The sequence below is a fragment of the Ictidomys tridecemlineatus genome, chromosome 5 (genome assembly GCF_052094955.1).
Source record: "Ictidomys tridecemlineatus isolate mIctTri1 chromosome 5, mIctTri1.hap1, whole genome shotgun sequence".
Taxonomy (NCBI): domain Eukaryota; kingdom Metazoa; phylum Chordata; class Mammalia; order Rodentia; family Sciuridae; genus Ictidomys; species Ictidomys tridecemlineatus.
In genome coordinates, this window is record NC_135481.1 from 18,062,964 (window position 1) to 18,077,161 (window position 14,198).

A 14,198-nucleotide genomic window follows, 5' to 3' on the forward strand; every position below is an offset into this window, starting at 1 on the left:
ACCATTGAAAATGACCAGGAGAAGAGTTTAACTAAACAAGTTGAGGCAACTCCTGATGTAGCAGCACTCGGTGTCTCTTCAACTCTGGGATGAAGGAGCAGGCGCCAAAACTCCGCGTTGGGACAGTTGGGGCTAGCCGCTTGCCGTAGGGCGCTCATTGGCGCCCAGGTCACCACCCCCTTTCCTCGCCTCACGTAGGTGTCTCACGCACGCACACGCGGCGCGTGCCCACGCCCCCTCCCAGGGCCTAGGACGCAGGCGCGCGCACGCTCCCCGGGCCCGGTAGGCGGGGGGGTGGGGGGTGGAGGGAAAGGGAGGGGGTATAAGTGTCTACTGTAGTGAGTAGACAGCGGTGGGAGACGAAGAGCGCGAAGGCCTGGCTGACAGGCGGGTGAACCCTGCACTGGGCCTTGGGCCGGCGGGACCGTTCAGGACCAAGTCAGCGCGCTCCGCGAGTAGGAGCCCGACTGCTGAGATCCAGAGGTCAGCAAGGGGCGAAGCCCCGGCCTAGGCCCAGCAAAGATGTCCAGCTGCGGTGCTTGTACCTGCGGCGCGGCCGCCGCTCGGCTCATCACCACCTCGCTCGCCTCCGCGCAGAGAGGTAATGAAGTAGTCCCATGTCTGAGCTCTCGGCCCTGGGAGCGTGGACCCGCGGCGGGTGGGGACCCTGGGGAGGGCCCGAGGCGTTCCTCACTCGCGAGTTGTGAGGCGCTCTACTCAGCACCCACCCACACTTTCCCTTGGGATGGGGCTCTCTCTACCAGTCTCTGGAGAAGGTGTTTCTCGAATTTGAAGAAAATCCTTGTGTTCTTGCCTGACCGCTCGCTTTCGGGCCTCCAGAGTTTGGGGTCTGAACTCTGGATGAGGCACAAAATGCTCCTCTCATTAAAAAGTGTCCTGAGACCCCACTCGGTGCTTTCGGGGGCCGCCGACTATGAAGGCAGCTTCTCTTCCGGAGTCTGGCCGAGTCTCCCTTGGGCTGTCGGGGGCACCGGGAGTGCCAGAGTGAGGGGCTGTCACTTTGGGGTCTCACGAGGCGCCCAGCTGGCCGTGCGGACGCAGGCCGCGCAACACTCGAGGTGTCATTGTGCGGCGGTCAACACCCGGACACAAACAGAGCTCGCAATACTTCGCGGAAAGTCCGCAGGAAAGCAGCCGGGGAGATGGGGGAAACTACCGGTGGAATTCTTTTTGGAATATTTGGCCATACCAGCAGTCGTTTGCTGGCTTCCCCGAACTTGAGTCTTGATATCTTTAGAGTGGCTCATGTTTACCTCTCCTCTCTGTTTATCAGGAGCTGCGAAAGAATGGCACTTGAGCCAAGAAATTCCGGAAAAAGAAACCATCTTTCTCTTCCCCAAATCTTTGAGGCTAGAACCTGTTATTGTCACTAACTTCCAGACTAATTCGTCTCGTTTTTTATTTTGTCGGTTTATGATCCTTGGATAAATAAAACTCCCCCTTTCCTAATTTTTTGGTTAATTATAACTTTATTGTTTACTAAATGCCTATCTATCCTGGCAGTTTATTACAAAGAGTAATGTGGGCCGAAGCATTTTGTAAAGTGATATATAAATGTGAGGGCTGGACCTTAAAACGTCCTGACACATAATAGGCCTTCAACAAATGTATTTTAAATATTTATAAACATTTGAAAATGACGGATGTTTGTAACTTATTTGACATACATTTGTTGAAGGCCTATTATGTGTCAGGACGTTTTGAGGCTGGAGGTAGTTGAATAAGTCTTTACCCTCATGTTTAAATGTGGTGAGTAGACAGTAGTAGCATTTCTAGCGTGTATAAAGTATTTCGGTATTCTTTTTGGGCAGGGGCACTATTTTTTTTTTTTTTTTAGCATAGAAAGCAAGATTTCTTTAAAAGATAGAACAAAGATAGCCCCAGAGCTGCTTTGAAAAAGTTTTTGATCTGTTCTAGTCAGGAGTCCTTGAAAACTATGAGTCACAGGACAGGCAATTATTTATTTCAAACCCGTCACTGTTTTTCCTTAAAATTTAAATACATCAATAGGTAAATCAACACAATGGCTTATTATCTATTTCTGTATCCATTAATATTTTGCCAGGGGGTTTCAGAAATACAGAACTATTGTTTTCATTGAAAAGGAGTAAGGTAAGCTTCAAATATGAGACAGCACCCAATATCATAGAATTTAATATTTTTATGAAATGGGCAGATGGTTTACACACATTTAAGACTTTCCCAAGCTTTAACTACTTAATTTTTTTTCTCCCTAATGAAGTGGCTATGTTTTCCCTAATGAAGTGGCTGGTTTTAACTCCAGTAAAAGTGATCCTACTCCAGCCTCCTGAGTGCTGGGTCTACAGGTGTGCAACACCACATGTGACTGAAATGTTTATTTTTTATTGTAGAAAGTCTCTATATATAGGTTACAAGAAAGGGGACTTAATACCAGGAGGATTGCTTTTATTTGAGATTCTTGGAAAGAGGAAGAGGGGAAAGAGAAAAATCAGGATTAAATTTTATTATTTATTCTTATACACAATCTCATCAAAATACTTATAATTTTCTAATGAGATGGTGGGAGAATTCTCAGTTCAAAGAGTTAAGAATAGAAGTGGTAATTTCAGAACTTCTGGAATAGTTTCTATTTCCATGGGCCTACCAAGCTATACTTAAAATTTTTCAAATGATAGTTTGAAAGCTTAGTAATTTGTTCCATTTGATACTGGATCTGTTTTCTTTTCCTGATGAGCTATGTATATCAAATTTAATGTGTTTTTCTGCACTATTCTCTTTGAATAGGAAAGCTATAATAAAGTAGAAATTTAAAAATTTTTTGCTAGTGTTTTCCAGTTGTGATGTATATTTAATATATTTTGCATATATGAGATCACATTACATTCCAAATATGTGCATTAAGAAATGCTTGATTCCATTTAAAAATTTTTTGAATGACAATGCTTGGTCTGAATGTGGCTGTTTTAAGACTAGAAATGTAGGGTGTAAGTGAAGAACTCAAATATGTTAGCATCTATAATTTTCTTTTTTTTTTTTTAATTTATTTTTTTTATTGATTGTTCAAAGCATCTGTAATTTTCATAATAGTTATGGAATGGACCTACCTTGAAACTTTTAGCTAGATTTTGTTTTGTTGGTACGTTATAATTGTACATCATAGTGGGAGTCAATGTGACATATTTATGCATGCATCTAATATAATTTGATCAATTTCATTCCCCCAGATACCTCTTCTACTGGCCTTCTTTTTTATTGTTATTATTATCATTATTATTGTTTTTATGGTGCTGAGGATTGAACCCTATTGGGCCTATGTATGCTAGGCAAACACCTTTGTGAGCTATATGCCTAGCCCCTATTATTATTATTTTTTTAATTAGTGCATTATAATTATATATAAAAGCAGGATTCATTGTGAAATAGTCATATATATATGTGGACGTAGCATAATTTGGTCAATTTTGTTCCTCAGTACTTCCCTTTGCTTTCTTCTTCCCTTTCAATCTTCCTTATTGGTCTTTTGATTTTTAGTGAGATCCTTTTTTATTCCTTTTTTTTTCCTCTGTAGCTTCCTCATGTGAGAGAAAATATTCACCCTTGATTTTCTGAGTCTAGCTTATTTCACATTTGAGCTAGATTTTAATTCTCTCTTTCCACTCTAATATAATACAAATTAAATAAGGCAAACTGAATAAATGAGGGAGCATCTTTATTTCTGGCATTGTAAAATACCCTCCACCTCCTGCAGGGCTTGGAATTTAATTCAGAGTCTCTCACAAAACTTTTTTTGGTACTGGGAATTGAACTAGGGGTGCTGAACCACTGAGCCATATCCTGGCCCTTTTTATGTTTGATTTTAAGACTAGGTCTTGCTAAGTTGCTTAGGGTCTTGCTAAATTGCTGAGGCTGGTTTCAAACTTGTGATCTTTCTGTTTCAGTCTCCCTAGCCTCTGGGATTACAGGTGGGTGCCAGTGTGTTTTGTTTCTACAAAAAAATTTTAAGATTTCTCTGGCTGGGGGTGTGACTTGGTGGCAGAGCGCTTGCCTAGCATGTATGGGGGCCAGGTTCAATCCCCTACTCTACACACACACACACACACACCCACACCCACACCCACACATACAAAAAAGCAAGGTCGAAGATTTTTCTTGGGTAGCAGAATGTCTTTAATGAAAATCCATCAAACATTTAAAAAAATTTTTTTAAATTTTTTTTAGCTGTTGATGGACCTTTATTTATATGCAGTGCTGAGAATCGAACCGAGGGCCTCACACATGCTAGGCAAGCGCTCTACCACTGAGCCACAACTCCAGCCCCCCATCAAACATTTTTTTTTTTTTTTAAGAGAGAGTGAGAGAGGAGAGAGGGGAGAGAGAGAGAATTTTTAATATTTATTTTTTTAGTTCTCGGCGGACACAACATCTTTGTTGGTATGTGGTGCTGAGGATCGAACCCGGGCCGCACGCATGCCAGGCGAGCGCGCTACCGCTTGAGCCACATCCCCAGCCCCCCCCATATAACATTTTTAAACCTGAGGAAAGATATTACTTTATTAAAAATATTCAGAGCTCCCGAAACAATAGTTTGAGCATAAAATGGAAATTTGAGATTAATAAATGGGGAAAATTGGGCTGGGATTATGGCTCAGTGGTGGAGCGCTTGCCTATCACGTGCGAGGCCTTGGACACAATAAAGGTATTGTGTCCAACTACAATCGTAAAATAAATATTAAAAAAAATAAATGGGGAAAACATCTGTGAAGTTGCTGTTATTATTTTTGAGTTATTGTTGAAAAAAAATTTTTCAATTTGTGTTAGAAATTAGAGACCATTTTGTTTTTGTTTTGTGATACTGGGGGTCGAACCCAGGGGTGTGCTCTACCACTGAGTTACATCTCCAACCCTTCTTTATTTTTTTATTCTAAGACAGGGTCTCACAAAGTTACTCAAACTTGTTATCCTTCAGTCTCAGCCTCCTGAGTAGTTGGGATTACAGGCATGTGCCACTGTGCCCAGCCAAAGACCAAGTTTTTGAGGAAGAATTTAACTTGATTTACTATTTCACCAACTGTTACACACTTGCACTGAAATAGATGGTAATTTTTAATTCTTTCACACTATTTCTAAAACATTCATGTATTTAAGATTAATCATTTTTATGTTTTTGGAGACTCCTTAGTTCAAGAGTCAAGTATAATATTTAAAATTTGAGTAAACTACCCTTCTACTTCTTAATAGCCCTAAATTGGATGTACCTAATTCTAATATTTATTTTTAAAAGCAGTTGTCCTGAAACTCAGAAAGCTTTATCTGCATGACAGAAGTTTTGTAAATAGTTTAACTTTTAACTGGCTTTTATCATTGTTGCCAAGTAGTCTTGCAAAATATACTTTACAAAAATACTTACCTTTTTTGGCTTTCAGGGGTTCTTCACCTGAAGTTCATGGTTCCCAAGGGGTCTATGAATAGGATTCAGAGATTCTGTGAACTTTGTTTTCAGTAGTCTCTAACTGAAATATAGTATTTCCTTTAATTACGAATATAGCAACAAATCACAGTAGTCTTAGAAGTATTTGTGAATTTGTCATTAGTCAAAATCTCAAGTATTTTCATATCACATTATAGTTGCTGATATCTCAAAATATTGTTTGTACTTTTTATTACTTCAAAATCATAGTAGTTATTAAAAGAACTGTTAGCGCTTATTTAATTTTGTAAATAAAGAAGCATATTTTAAGTTCTTTTTTTCTTCCAGTGATGCTAAGGACCTAACCCAGGGCCTTGTGCATGCTAATCACTGAGCCATATTCCTAGTCCAAAAAAAATAATTTGATAAGTACTTCAGTATAATTAATTTCTTTTGTTCTATACTTTATGCATTTAAAAAACATTATTCTGGAAAGAGATCAATCCAAAGGCTACATCATACTGCCCAAGAGATTCATGTCACAAAAAGGATTAAAACTCCCAGATTAGTTTGCTCAATGCTTTATCTTGAAATATTTCATTAATATGGATGCTTTAATGAATAGTACATTAGATTGTTTTTCCTCCAAATAAGTACATTCACAATGTTCTACAGCCATCATCATAACTCTTTTCTTATAAAACTAAAACTCTATAACCAGTGATACAATAACTTTCAGTTCTTCCAGTCCCTAACAACCACCATTCCTTTTGCTATTTCTATAACTTTGACTAGTAAGTACCTCATAAGTGGAATAACACATAATTTTTAAAAAGAATAATTGAAATTTGTTTACTTTGTCTTATATATTATCTCCATGTAATCAAAGACACAGACAGCTGTTGCTCTCACATGCTTATTTATATAAAAATATAGGGCACAAATGGTCTTTTAATAAAACCTACAGGTAAAGCAGATGTTGAACTCCTTTCACATTTTAAAAGAGCCACACATTGTTATACAAAGGTGGGGGGTGTCTTACCTCACTTTGAAAGGATAGAACCAGAAACAATTTCTTTGCTTACTAAGAGTCTTTCAGAGGCTATGGCCTGGTTGTTTTCTGAGAGGACTTTGGCCTCTGATGGTATCACTCACTGTTTTCTTTATTAGTGTGTTCTATTGCTGTGAAAACTATTCTGCCTCTTTTATGCTCAAAGATTTTTTGTTTCCAGGGGATTTATTAAGGCATGTCAATATTTGGTTAGGTAAACTGATAGATTTCCTTTTATTTTCAGGTATTTCATGTAGTCGCATTCACATACCAGTTTTAGGAAGGTTTGGGACCTTTGAAACTCAGATTCTGCGCCAAGCTCCTCTAAGAACCTTTTCAGAAACACCAGCATACTTTGCCTCAAAAGATGGGACAAATAAAGATGGCTCTGGAGATGGAAATAAGGTAATTGTTTTATTTTTATTGAAACCCATGTAAATTTTTTTTCCCTCTGTAGTGGTAGAGGTTGAAACCAGGGCTTTGGGCATGCTGGGAAAGTGCTGTACTGTGGAACAACATCCATAGCCCCATTTTCCCCTCATTTAATAGTTAAATATAATAATAGTACTGTATAACCTCTGAGTTTATATTGCCTTGTAGAAGAAGCTGCATAACTCTTCTACTTTTAGTGTCAATGTCAATAACTGTCTGAAATACAATTTTCCTCTATTGCTTATTGAGTCATCGAAAGAAAACTCTTTTATTATACATGCTTGCACATACTGGGTAAAAAAAACAACAACAGATTAATACACGTGTTTGATTTTTTGTGGTAAATAGCTCTTTTGATAACTAATGATAGTAAGGATATAAACTATGCTGATAATTCTATTCTAGGAATTGTAAAAATTATAAGATTAAATATAAGCTACATCACTTATATTTAAGGTATATATAAAATGATTGCCTGAAACTAATAATCTGACACTCTTGTTTCCTCCTCCACAAACATTAGAAGTCGGTGAGTGAGGGCAGCAGTAAAAAATCAGGCTCTGGGAATTCTGGGAAAGGTGGAAACCAGCTTCGCTGTCCTAAATGTGGTGACTTGTGCACACATGTAGAGACCTTTGTGTGTAAGTATTACTTCTAATGTTTTTCTTTTCCCCTTCTTTTTTTTTTTAATATTTTTTAGTTAATTGATGGTCCTTTATTTTACTTGCTTATTTATATGTGTGCTAGGAATTGAACCCAGTGCCTCACACATATGAGGCAAGTGCTTTACCACTGAACTACAACTCCAGCCCCTCCTTTCCCTTTAAGTCATTAGATATATAGAAATTTATACATTTTATATATACCAAAGTTATTTTGCTCCTGAGCTTAGGTGATTCTCTAAATGTTCACCAGATATGAAAACTCGCTAGTGCTTTTAGTACTTTGTGTTGTGGTATAAGAATTTAAGAAAGGGCTGGGGATGTGGCTCAAGCGGTAGCGCGCTCGCCTGGCATGTGTGCAGCCCGGGTTCTATCCTCAGCACCACATACAAACAAAGATGTTGTGTCCGCCGAAAAACTAAAAAATAAATATTAAAATTTTCTCTCTCTAAGAGAGGGATGGAGACCTAGACCTTTCTCTATGGGAGCGTATTCCTTCCTCTCTCTCTTCCTTCCTTCCTTTCTCTTTAAAAAAAAAAAAAAAAAAGAATTTAAGAAAAATATTTGCTTCTTATTAGGTGTGATTGGTGCCTGCCTGTAATCCCAGCAACTGGGCAGGCTGAGACAAGAAGATTGCAACCTCAAGACCAGCCTCAGCAACTTAGTGAGACCCTGTCTCAAAATGGAAAAAAAAGGCTGGGGCTGGGTATGGTGGCGCATGCCTGTAATCCCAGGGGCTTGGGAGGCTGAGGCAGCAGGATTGTGAGTTCAAAGCCAGCCTCAGCAAAAGCAACACATTAAGCAACTCAGTGAGACCCTGTCTCTAAATAAAATACAAAATTTTACAACTCCAGCCCAACTTACTCTATATTTATTATAACATTTTTCAAATACGGCTAGGGATGTGGCTCGTGGTCAAATGCCCCTGAGTTAAATCTCCGGTACCACCACCACCCCTGCCCCCATTCAAAAAAAAAAAGGACTGGGGATGAATCTCAGTGATAAAACACCTCTAGATTCAATCCCAGTACCCCTCCAAATCTTTATTTTGATTCTGTGTATTATTTTAAATTTGGATTTTTATTTTTTAGTTGTAGTTGGACACAATACTTTTATTTATTTTTATATGGTGCTGAGGATGGAACCCAGGGCCTTGCATGTGCTAGGCAAGTACTCTCCTGCTGAGCTACAACTCCAGCCCAACTTATTCTATATTTGTTATAACATTTTTCAAATAACTATTAAACATTTCATTAACTAAAAGATCAGTCATTCAAATATTAAGGTAGTTTCCTTCTCTGAACTCTCTAGAGGAGTAAGCCCTTAATTCTAGGAAGTGTCAGATATTTATTAATGATTCACTCGAGAGAAGGGAGAGATGAACTATTCAACTTTTGCTGTGAGTGTCTGAAATACAAAGGTGCAAGTACAGATATTTTTGTTTGTTTGTTTATTTATTTATTGGTACTAGGGATTGAACCCAAGGGTGCTTAACCACTGAGCCACATCTCCAGCTCTTTTTATTTTTTATTTTGAGACAGGGTCTTGCTAAGTTGTTTGGAGCTTGCTAAGTTGCTGAGCTGACTTTTGAATCCTCGATCCTCCTGCCTCAGCCTCCCAAGCCAATGGGATGACAGGTGTCTGTCACCATGCCTGGCAGATGTTTTCTTTAGTCTATCAAATAATCAATTAACTTATTGCCATATGGTTTAGAATTGAAGTAATGACTCAAGGGTAAATTACATTGTGGGACTATGAGCCTTTCTGTACGGTTCAATGGTTAAAAAAAAAAAAAAAAAGCTGATGGCTGGGTTTGGTAGGACTCTCACTTTTTGTGATTAGCTAGAGAAGATTCTCCATGTTGTAACCCTAATATTGAGGCTTTAATTACCATTTCACATTTACCATTAGTATTAATTGACCACCATATGAAAGAGTACTATACATAGCATGTTTTTACAGTTTTGAACCTTTTTTTTTTTTTTTTCTTTTTTTTGGTGCTGGGGATTGAATCCATGGCCTTGAGCATGCTAATCGAGTATTCTGCTGCTAAACAAAAATCCCCAGTCCCAGTTTTGGAAAAACTTTTAAGATGATTCCATTTCATAGCTGGAGTATCAGAGATCTTTGTGGTTTTTGTCTGGCAAAACAGAAAAAGCAGTCTGAATGATTTAATTTGGATTGCCATAAACAATGAAAGTGGTAAAACCAAATGATAAAAGTTTCTTAAAAAAAAATTGATGTGAGGGTCTGGGGATATAGCTCAGTAAGTAGAGTGCTTGCCTCGCATGCATAAGGCCCTGGGTTCAGTTCCCAGCAACACACACACACAAAATGTGATATACTACAATTCTAGAATCTGAGAATTGTTCAGTTTATTTATTGGAACAATTTCATGTATATTTTAATCAGGAAATATTTCTTTTCTTCTTTTTTCAGGGAACAAGTTCAATCTTTATAGACCCAAAGAATAATTTCTTAGAGTAGAAGGGAAAGAGGCTAAATTTAGTAAATGCCAAGAAAGAGACTAAATTTAGTATGCAACATATATAATTTTATCTTGCAACCTCACTTTTCTTAAGCCAGAAAATATCTTCATTTTTATAAATGAAGAAGCTGAGGCTTTAGTTCACATAGCTGTGAAAATTTGCTTTTCAGAAGTTTCTACCCCATTCATTCTTACCAATTGAAGATTCTTTAGGGGTAAACTAGTTCCTCTTGGGATTAAATATTTCTCTTTTATGTTTTCAAACCTTGCCAGTTTGTAATTAACCACCGTGGGTAACTTTTAAACAGAGATTTCAAGGCTTCTTCCCTAGAGATTAAGATCTGTAGATTTTGAGAGGGGTCCTCAAATCTGTGTTTAACAGTCAGACCAAGGGTGGAAACACTACTTTACTATAATCAATTCAAAGCTGAGGCTTATTTCCTTTGGGAATTCTAATTGGAGGTGGGGACTTGGAAGTAGAAAATATGAAAGAAAAGAGTAAAAAGAAGAGTTTGCACTTATACATAATTTACCAAGCAAACAACTGTTGAGTCATATAACTGCCAGGCTCAGAAAATACAGATGACTATGACACCGTTTCCTCTCCTTGGAGCTTTACTTATAGGCCTTGGAGTATAACAAGCCTTTCTTCTCTTGTTTTTGCCTACCCACGATAAAAAATCTCTTCAGAATGTGTCTTTTTTGAATGCCAAGGACCTGTGTGTACACATTAAAACCTGTGTCATCTTCATCCTAAAGAGTTTTGTCTGGTCTCAGGTTATTTTGTTTAAATCTTCACTTATATACTAGTAAGTATGTAAACATCTTTTTTCTTGTTTTTTGGTCACTTGTAATTCCTTTGTGAATGGCTCATTTAGGTAATTGTTCATTTAAAAATTTTTTTCAGGGGCTGGAGCTGTAGCTCAGTGGTACAGCACCTGCCTTGCACATGTGAGGCACTGGATTCAATCCTCAGCACCACATAAAAATAAATAAAAATATTGTGTCCATCTACAACTAAAAAAAATTAAAAAAATTTTTTTTCATTATTTTAAATTACTTGAATACATATATATAATCATTTTAAAAAATTAGACATTATAGATAAAGTTAAGGTTTTGGAAATATATCTTTATTGAACATAATGCTTTTTGAAAAAATATAAGTGGTCTGTTTTTCATATATTTTGCAAATTGTTTCTCTTCACTAAAAGCAATGTTTTGTCTTTCTGGAATTCTTTTAGGCAAACTTCTTATTAAAGAGATACATACTCTATAGTATCTTAAGCAGCAATTAATTTATGCCTTCTTAAGAGAGGTTCATATCGTATTTGTAATCCCTTCATATAATGATATCAGATAATACTTTTTTGTGTGTGGTGGTGGGATTTGAACACAGGGCCTTATACATGCAAGGCAAGCAGTCTGCCAACTGAGCTATATCCCCAGACCCCCTAAAAGCAATGTTTTGAGAATAATATATATTAATACATGTAGGCTTCATTCTTTCACTTTTTAAGATTTTTAATTCATTTACATATGATACAATTCATCATTTTAAAACATACAGTTCAGTGACTAATATATTCCTAACTTGTACAATGAATTCTCTAATTCCAGAACATTTTCATCATCCCAGAAAGAAATCTCACAGCCCTTAGTAGTCATTTTTCACCTTCCTCTCCTCCTAGCCATGGCAACCATTAACCTAGTTTCTGTCTCTGAATTTGTCTGTTATGGATATTTCATAGTGGTATTATACAATAGATGGCATTTTTGTTTGGTTTCTTTCAGTTAGCATATTTTCAAGGTTCATCCCAGTTGTGGCATGTATCAATATTTCATTGTCTTTTTTTTTATATATCTTTATTTATTTTTATGTGGTGCTGAGGACTGAACCCAGTGCCTTATGCATGCAGGGCAAGTGCTCTACCACTGAGCCATAACCCCAGCCCCATAATTCATTGACTTTTTAAAAAAATATGTATTATTATTATTTTTTTAGTTGTAGCTGGACAAAGTACCTTTATTTATTTATTTTTATATGGTCTGAGGATCAAACCCAGTGCCTCGCATATGCTAGGTGAGCACTCTACTGCTAAGCCACAACCCCAGCCCCTCATTGTCTTTTGTGGCTGAAAATATCCCATTTTTAGCCATGCATCTTTTAATGAACATTTGGATTGTTTCTTCTCATTGGCTATTGTGAGTAATGTTTCTATGAACATTCATGCATAAGTTTTTATGTGGACATACATTTTTACTTCTTTTGGGTAGATAGGAATGGAATTTCTGAGTCAGCTGGTAACTGTTTAGTTTTTATAGAATTGCCAGACTGTTTTCTACAGCATTTTTGCCATTTTACAATTGATCAGTATATGAAGATTCCAGTTTCTCCACATCTTCTTTATTGCTTACTTTTTATTCATAGTGGCTGTTTAATAATATTCAATGGTGGTTTTTAATTTGTATTTCCCTGGTGACTAATGATGGTCATAATTTTTTCATGTGATTATTGGCCATTTGTGTATCTTTTTTGGAAGAATAGCTATTTGAATCCTTTGTCCATTTAAAAATTGGGTTATCTTCTTGTTGAAGAGTTCTTCATATATTTTTGAAGCTAGACCCATATCCAGATACATGATTTGCAAGTATTCTTTTGGTGGGTAGTTTTTCTTTTAAATGTATAAGTATAGCATAAGTCAACAAATTTTTACTATATAAGGCCAGATAGTAAATATTTTAGGCTGCATGGGACATTTGGTCTCTGTTACAACTATTCTACTCTGCAATTAAAGTGCAGAAGCAAAAGTAGACAATGTAAGTGAATAAATGTGGCTGCTCCTATGAAATTTTGTATGTAAACACTTAGATTGAATTTTTTATGACTTTTGTTGTCATTTTTCAGTTTTTTAAAAATGCGAAAACTATTTTAGCTCATGGGTCCTGAAGTACACTTCCATCTTACGAGAATAGTTGTAGAGATTTTGCTGTTTTCTTAGCTAATATTGACATCAGGTATTCTTGTTTGGTGTTGTGGAAATAAAATACAATTTGTATAGGTACCATATGAATATGTAGAAAATAATCAGAAATTAGGGAAGTAAAAAGAAAATCTAAGAATGTTTTTATTATAAGGACTAATATGCTATGTATTCTTAAATTTTCTTTTATCTATTAAAAATAATTTATCAAACAAGAAGTTTCTTTTATTTAAGATAGAGCCTTTAGTTATTTTTATTTATGTAATACTTATGAAGGCTTACTGTACTTATGTGTCTGTTGAGGTTTGTATTAAACATTATTACATTGGCTTGAAGATTTTATTTTGGACCTTGAAATGTATTTGGAATCATGAGGAACTTTGATTTAAACAAATCTCCCAGTTTTGAGGGTGTAACTCAGTGGTAGACCACTTGCCTAGCATGCATAAGTGTGTTATTTCATTCCCAGCACCACACACAGAAAACACAAAACAGAAACAAAAACCGAAGAAAAAAAAGAAAGAAAGAAAAAATCTTCTGAGAAGGTTTCACTAAGGTGGTCGCTCTTGTTTTTGGCGTATTCTGCAAGCATATTTATTGGTGTCAGTATTATAGAAAGGACTAAAGTATGATATTTGTAGTAATCATTTAAAGGGAAAAAGTGCATATTCTTTGGTAATTTAACAAAATTAAATTTTGTGCCCTCCCCTTCAGGAGTTAAAAAAAAAAAGCCTTTAAATTCTTATTTTTTCTTATGTAGCATTTTTTTTTAATCTTTCAACAATGTCAGAATTTATTGAATAACAATGAATTCACAAGCTACATCAATTTCTTCAGCTTTAATTTACTGAGTACTCTTGATCCTTATGTAGCATTTTGATAAATAAAATTCATTCCTTGAACTTGGGTATATATGGAACATGTTTCACTGTAAAATTATATTGCAAATACAGTATTCAAGTTGAATTTAAACAGTCTTTCCACAGCAAGCAAAGAGAGATGTGATATGTTGATGTTTAATCTCTTTCCCTTTGACCTATTTATCTTGGAGAAATATTTTGTTCTTATGTTCTTAGGCCAGATTTTCCTGTCACACAGCCCAAACTAGATCAGAGGCGTCTCTGCTCCTTCTTTCCCCATCAGTAACAGTTGTAAATCGTTGCCTCATTATA

The 14,198-nt window shown here is 36.6% G+C and overlaps 1 protein-coding gene across 2 annotated transcripts in view; it reads left to right on the forward strand.

The window, feature by feature from the left end:
* The first annotated feature begins 315 nt into the window (after nucleotides 1-315).
* The window catches only part of Clpx (caseinolytic mitochondrial matrix peptidase chaperone subunit X), a 31,391-nt gene continuing 17,508 nt past the window's right edge, over nucleotides 316-14,198 (forward strand). The window contains exons 1-3 of one of the 2 annotated variants that reach the window (XR_013438743.1): nucleotides 316-601; nucleotides 6,706-6,866; nucleotides 7,417-7,534. Coding sequence is in view for 1 of the 2 variants with exons in the window: in XM_078049472.1 (XP_077905598.1) it covers nucleotides 523-601; nucleotides 6,706-6,866; nucleotides 7,417-7,534 (358 nt within the window). In the remaining variant the exon portion in view is untranslated. The remainder of the gene's footprint in view (nucleotides 602-6,705; nucleotides 6,867-7,416; nucleotides 7,535-14,198) is intronic. The other variant, XM_078049472.1, reaches the window with a different exon arrangement.